The sequence below is a fragment of the Mycetomoellerius zeteki genome, unplaced genomic scaffold, assembly GCF_001594055.1.
Source record: "Mycetomoellerius zeteki isolate Tzet28-1 unplaced genomic scaffold, Tzet1.0 scaffold597, whole genome shotgun sequence".
Taxonomy (NCBI): domain Eukaryota; kingdom Metazoa; phylum Arthropoda; class Insecta; order Hymenoptera; family Formicidae; genus Mycetomoellerius; species Mycetomoellerius zeteki.
The window spans coordinates 26,068-33,325 of NW_017257606.1; the positions used below are offsets into that span (position 1 = coordinate 26,068).

A 7,258-nucleotide genomic window follows, 5' to 3' on the forward strand; every position below is an offset into this window, starting at 1 on the left:
CATTGTCGGCCAATAATCGCGTTATGCAAAACCTCGCTTATCGATAAACGTCCGCCCACGTGGCGGGCCGACGTCGTCGCACGCCCAAATCGCAAAACACGTAGCGAAATATTTGTCAATTTTTGGACGCGATAGAGCTATACTTATATACCGAGGAATCTCTAATTTTAGCGCGTGATTGGCTCTATTGTAGTAAACAACTTTTCGTGGGTGTGTCTTACTAAAATTGGGATAATCAGGCAGGTAAGGGAGGTCAATTTGCCGCTTTAATGCAGACGTAAGAAAGTGCACAAAGAATCGAAAAATATCCTCGTTGAAACTTGTTTTCCTTCATAAAAGCTTCATTACCACAATAAATATGAATAGATTAGCAATAGGATGTACAGACGGGAAGAAAGATATTTGTCTTATTCGTAAAAACATCGTTGATTTATTCAGCCACGTGGATTTGTAGGTACATAATGCACCTAGGAACATGAATGTATGTGCAAAATTTGTTTAACAAGCTGTCTTTCTCTCTCTCTCTCTCTCTCTCTCACTCTCTCTCGCTATCTGTATTGCTTTCTTTTGCTTTTTTCTCGTCTTCGATTCGATTCAAACTATTCACGACGGAATAATATTTTCAGTCTAGACGCAGGCACACTGAGTAATTTGAATTATTTCTCTCTTCGCTCCTCGTCGGGTTCTAGAAGTTCCAAATATGATAAAATTAATAAATATTAATATTTGAACGGAAATTTAATTTTTTTCTTTAGATGTATTCTCTAAATTGCGTGGAGTGAAATCTTACTTCAAAAAAGTTAAAATACTGCCACTATATTGAAGAGGAATGAAAAAATTGTACTCTTGAATAAGATTTTTGCTCTTTTTTTTGGAGCTTGCAAATGAAAGAAATCTCACTCCTTTTTTGGAGTAAATCTCACTCTAAAAGTGTGAAATCTCACTCCAAAAAAAGGGTGAAAATCTGCCACTTTTATTCAAGAGTGCAAATTTTTCACTCTTTTTCAGTAGTGGCATTATTTTAACTTTTTTGAAGTGAGAGATGATAATAGTTGGGACTTTTAAATTGAAATAATCGTGGAATAATAATTCTACCTGTACTCGTGCACTTTAAATCTGGCCGGTGTGCAAGTGTGCTGCTTTGAATACAGACCGGCTAGACATCTAGACGGCTCTTTTTTATCCCGTAGAAGACACGTCTCCGTCTCATTTCCCGGACACGTTCCGACGCATTGACCGACGTTTATTTGCTGTCAAACATTAAAAGGGATGAGAGAATGTGCTTAAAAAAATTCGATCAAAGCCGCAAAATAATATATACACTACCGACATAAAATCCTTATTCTCTTTAACGATTAGTAATCGAACATATATTTCATACTCGGATTACAGGCCTCACGTCGGTCGTGTTTGTGCCCTCTTTGATCGTCACCTCGCTGTAATCCAGCACAGTTTCCATGTGGTCCATTCGGTAACAATGACCGGCGCAACCGCATTTCTCGACTACTTGATAAATCTCGTCACCTTGAAAATGACACAATTTTCAATGCAAATATATTTATAAATGACTCTAACTTTTAGGCCTCCATTCTATAACTTTTAACGACAGTCTCGATATCGTTATTTTATTACCTTCGTTATAACGGAAAGTTAGTTATATCGTCGTTAGTTATATTGTCGTTAGCGTGATATTTTTCATGTATAATATAAAACCTGCGCAATGACAATATAACGACATTGACACTGTCATTAAAAGTTACAAAATAGAGATCTTAATCCCATGTTTATTTTATGTACGTACCATTTGGCCCTTTGGCGCTGATTGTGTTATTCCGGACCGGCTTGCAACCCAGATCTTGAAAGGCACGTAAGTAAAACGTTAATTTTAATTTTTAGATCTCACAAAAATTATGGATATAAAAGTGAATAAGATAGATAAAGAGGAAATCGTAGAAAATATTGGAGAATCAGAATATTTTTGAAATAACTATCGCACGCAAAGATAATCGCGGCTGGACCATCGGTCACCTTTAGTCACGGCTCGAAAAGTTCTTACGAAGTTGATACCTTTGGCGCAATGACCGATGCAAACCCCGATGTCCACGACTGCTTGGTACGGCGTACCGGAATGTACATAATGGATGTAGGATTCTCGTCTGCAGGACGTTTCTGGCGAGCAATCGCAGGCATCTATAGCCTCGATTATGCGAACACCCTGCAACGTAGACACTCGCTCTAGCTTGGCGACTCTCGCGCGACAATGGAAATCCGATGAACATTTCTGAAAGACAAGTAGAAATATTCGTGAACAATTATAAAAAAAGAGAAAACATTCTGTTCTAAAACATTGTAACATATATTGTAATAAAACTGGCGCGTAGAGTAATCCTTGAATTCATAATTTTCTTCGATGATGAATTTCGATCATGTTTAATTGAATGTTGTTGAAAGACTTTTTTAAGATTTCTCAAAAAATTGCCGAAAAAAGGAAAAGGTTTGAATATCGCAGAATAAAAAAAGTAAAGATCTCTTACACATCCAGGAGTTAACATACGCTGCTAATAGTTCGCTAACTAATCAACATGCTTCATCGTTTTAACTGTTAGCATAAAAAAAGAAAAATGGCTGTCGGCTGTTTTACAATGGCTGCAGTAAAGATACGCTCGCGTCATTCGCTTATCGAGGATCATATTAAAGTCGTTTCAATAAATCTTTCCCCCTCGGCGACCGTCGTCATCCATCCAGCGAGATCCAGCGAACGCATAATTCCGGGATTTAGTGGCTGGACATTCCGGCGCCGCCGAGAGGATCGGTGACCGCGGGCGCCGATCCGACCTTCGAAGGACGCAAAACATATCGCCTTGATCGTCTTGCGTTTCGCGTTCAACGCCTCCATCTCGTCCAACAGCCCCCTTTCCCCCGGTATTCCATCGGGTCCAGCCTCAACGAACCATCGTATAGCACGGCTGCTGTAAAAGACCGTATTCGCGCCATCGACCGATCAGGTTGCGTCACGTAACGAAAATAGCCCTCCTTCGACCGGAAAGATCCGGAATATCATCCAGGAAGATATGAGCGTCGAAAAGGACGAGCGTTTGCAAGGAATCTATCCTACGTAAGATAGGATCCCTTTACCCTTGATGATGGATTAAAATAAATTTTGACAACGAAGTCAAACGAAATTATTCGTAATCGTCAGACAGGACTATTTTAACTTTACCACTTGTGATTGAACACGTAAATAGTGAACCAATGATGCCAGACGGCAAACATTAACAGCATGCTAATAGCAGGTGAAAAGGATTTGCTGGCAATACATATTAAAGGCCGTTTACACCAACGTAAAGTATGTTATATCTTCCACATGATCGAAGCGAGGAAAGAGCCTCGTATACACGGTGACTTACCTGTACCGCTGGTCGACTCGCATCCCCAGGATCGTCGGACACATGTCGCGGGCATAACTTTCGGCAGTGTCCAGCGTCGATCTGAATAACTTCCCCGGATATCCCTAAACAAGATCGATCCATGTTAGGCACTTGATATTTCAATTAATTTTCGCCTCCTAGAAGTTTTGTTTGCGCTTCTGTTCCTCTTCCGTTACATTCGACTTACGCTCTGATTTTTATTTTCATCAGGGATGACATCGATTGGATATAACTTTCGGGAAAAATAGTGCGCAGATTTATTTAATCACGTTATTAAAAACCCTGGCAAAAATAAAAATCGGAGCGTAAGAGTAACAGAAGCATTAACAAAGTTTTTAGAAGGGGAAAATTGAGACAAACGAAATATAAAAGATGTGTTTAAGCTGTCCTTATGTTTCGTTGTCTCGATTCGACTTACATTCTAATTTTTATTTTCGTCGGAATAATTAAAAAAAAAGAAAGAGGTGGCGCCTAGGGCGATCGAATCGCAATGTGTGTACAACTCTGTTATTTTTGCATGTGAACGCGTGGGACTCGGAATGCGGGAGTATTTGTCATTGACGTCGTGAGAGGAAAGGTTTCTGCGCGATTTATCGCGTTATGTTACATACGAATAAAAATATGACTCGAGAGAAATGCATCGGTTGTCGTCCAAAGTAAGCGAATTGGGGGAAGGATACGGTGTTCTAATTGAAATATTAATTTCGATTAAAATGTCGGCGGGCCATCTCCTTCTTTATAAGCGGTCAAACGTCACCGCTGTTCAATTGAAGCTAATCGATTGACGAGAGAATCCGACGCAGTCGACGCGTGATGCGAAATTTCGATTCCAGACCAGAAGGATCAAAATATTTTATCCAGTTGCGCGCGAATGTTTAATCGTGTTACTTATTGTTTTGCCCCCAAATGCACTGTTAAATTCATAATGCCAAATCATACCAATTTAAGTTATTTTTAATCATTTCTATAAGTCGCCACAGTTCCTACTGAATAATATATGTCTTTGATTTAAATAAAACGATGAAGTTAACTCAAGAAAATATATTGAATTTGACTCAAATTTAGTTTCTTATTTACTAAGTATGTATTACGTTAATATGAATGTTGTTTACTTTGAAACTAATCACAAAATAGATTAATTTATACACAGTGACCGGATGTTCCGTTCTTTTTCCCCTTAAAGCACAGAGGTGGGGTACCAATTCATTGTGATGATACACGAATGAGATCATACCTAAGTTCTAACTAAGTACCGGTCAAAATTATATCACCTTTTGATTTTTTGAGCATAACTTTTGTCAAAGTGAATCGAATGCGCTCAAATTTATACAGACACTTGATGGCAGGTGCACCTTGTACGTAAAGTATAATGAGATTTAATAATGTACACCATGATTTTTTAATTTTTCACTAATTTTTCACTTTGACAAAAGTTATGCTCAAAATATCGAAAGGTGATATAATTTTGATCGGTACTGTATGAATCATTCATTCGTTAAATATGTTATTTTGCTCAAGTTTCCTCCTTGAAAATTGCGTTTTTTTTTTTTATAATAAATTGACATCTAGAGTTAAAAGCAGAAACGATTAAGAAATATTTTAATTTAAACGCTCACCGTATCCAACTTCGATCATCTTCTCATGTCGGGCGCAACACGTGTGCTGTCGCGGTTCTTCCGAATGCACTTTTCCCTCGTTTCCCGATTCCTTCTCGCAAAAAGCTAAGCAACAAAAATCGCAAGGTGATCATGAGTGGAACTCAATCGATGAATTTAAAATTGATGATCGGAACTAGACGGGAGTCTTATAGACGCTCTTTAAACGATGTGACATTAATGATATAAAGTATGTAGATATATATCTGATCGATTTAAACAAAATTAAAAACTAAAATTCTAGATTTTAATTTGGACTCAAAATTTAAATGCACAATTGAAATTAAATCGCGTCTTGCAGACGAATCTTTTTGAAGCAACAATGGAAATTGATTTAATTTTGATGAGTTTGATTTTTCATTATGGGGAGAAAGATGGAGCTTTTCTTTCGCCAAACGATTCTGTCATTGCGAAAGAAGCAAAGATTATTGCGCGTTGCATCAAGATTTTAACTCCTTAAAGTTCCATTGTTATAATATTAATATTCGGAATGTATTTGGCATAAAAAATGTTTATAAAAATTGTAATTATTATTATATGTGTAAGAAGAATTGTAAATTGAGAATTTCAATATTTGAGAATAAACCCAGATCTTTCGTCTCAAACGTCTTTTATTTGAAATCATTCGAAAAATTATTAAAAATTTTCTCCTTAAAAAGAGTGAGATTTCCTTCCAAAGAATTCAGAAAGTATATTCTATAATTCTGAACATGTGTAGAATCTTTGTATATGTATATGTATCGCTACGTGCGCTCTGACGGATGAGAGGAAAGCAGAACGGAGAAAAGGGGAGAGGCTAATCAGCGTTACCTAATCGCAAATTAGCCACGCAAACTATAACGAAACCGGCGAGAACGGTCCACCGTCCCCTCGCGCTTTGTACGCGCATATCGATACCGATTGTCGAGCGGATGACAAACGCGGGAACGTTCACCGACGAAAAGACGAGAGACCGATCACCTCGTGACCTCTCTCACGATCGTGTCGCGAATCTCCGGATCACCAGAGGATGATTTCGAAGCATCCGGGTGTGCGATACCGCTGCTTTTTTTTTCAGAGAACGCGACAGATACACGAAAGTAAGTTGGCGAAGACGATAGTCTGATCCCGATCGAAGGATCGGTATCGAAGCTTTTTATGAAGGATCGATCGCGTATCGAGCTCGTTACTGCCTACGCAGCTTGCAATCTGCGGGAAGACTGGCCGTCTGCCGTAGCCGGCTGGGAGACGTCCGGCTGACAGCGGCGGATCTCTATTAATCTCGTTTGGTGGACGGGATCCGCCTCGTGACGGACCGTCCATCACGGTCTCTTGCCGACCCGATCACCGTCGACGACCGCTCGATTTTATGCTCGCGAATGTACGTCCCGATTGGCCATCCCGGATATTTTTTTCCTTTCTATCTCTACAGATGAACGTAAGATGGAACGAAGGAGTCCGCGATAAATCTCGTGGAGGATTAACTCTAATAGTTAACAATTTTCGGGATCTTTCGGTTTTTTCTTTATCGCTCTATATATTTAGCAGCCATGTTTTACCGGTTCAGTAGGACGTATACACATATAATTTGCTTTCTACAATAATAGGCCGTTATCTAAGTTTAAGTGTTAAGCCGTAAGAAATTGACCAATCATAATCGATTATTCTTCTCAGATTCGGTTATCATTTTTCTTATTGAGTAAATATTATACAATAGGGTGTTTCCAAATTAAATCGCAAAACTTCGGGAGCGTGTAGAGGAGTAAAAAACTAAGAAAAAAAGTCCTATAGACATATGCTCGTTTTTGCTCCGTTTCAGAGAAATCGAAAAAAAATGTTTACATTTCTTGCCATATCTAGCACCGACATATTTGATTACATTTTCCACTTTCTGTTATGAATTTGTCAGTCGCTCTTTGAAAGCCTTTAACAGTAGATGAATTTTGTCTTTTGCAATATGCCGCGTACGTATTCTAATAGTGAATATGCTGATATGGTTTTTGTATACGGTTTCTGCAACGGTAATGCTTTAAAGGCGGTGCGAGAATATGCACGACGATTTCCAAACAGAAGAGTGCCAAACCGAAGAGTGTTTATGTTGACATTTAATAGATTGCGAGAGACTGGATCATTTTCAATTCGACAAGAAAACAACCGATTTCAAGCAGCGTTACGAAGAGATTTGCAGGCAGGGAA

At 38.7% G+C, this 7,258-nt stretch overlaps 1 protein-coding gene across 2 annotated transcripts; it reads right to left on the minus strand.

Annotated features, from left to right (window-relative positions):
• Positions 1-439: 439 nt before the first annotated feature.
• On the minus strand, positions 440-6,264 carry LOC108728258 (uncharacterized). 2 transcript variants are annotated; one of them, XM_018456734.1, is made up of 8 exons: positions 5,894-6,264; positions 5,045-5,149; positions 3,408-3,511; positions 2,068-2,281; positions 1,802-1,855; positions 1,433-1,524; positions 1,096-1,250; positions 440-685 (listed from the first exon to the last, which is right to left on the minus strand). In XM_018456734.1, the coding sequence occupies exons 1-8, from the start codon at positions 5,970-5,972 to the stop codon at positions 628-630; spliced, it is 861 nt and encodes a 286-aa protein (XP_018312236.1). In that variant the 5' UTR covers positions 5,973-6,264; the 3' UTR covers positions 440-627. The 2 variants fall into 2 exon arrangements, with proteins under 2 accessions (XP_018312236.1, XP_018312235.1); XM_018456733.1 differs by having other exon boundaries at positions 1,382-1,524.
• Between the last annotated feature and the right edge of the window lie 994 nt (positions 6,265-7,258).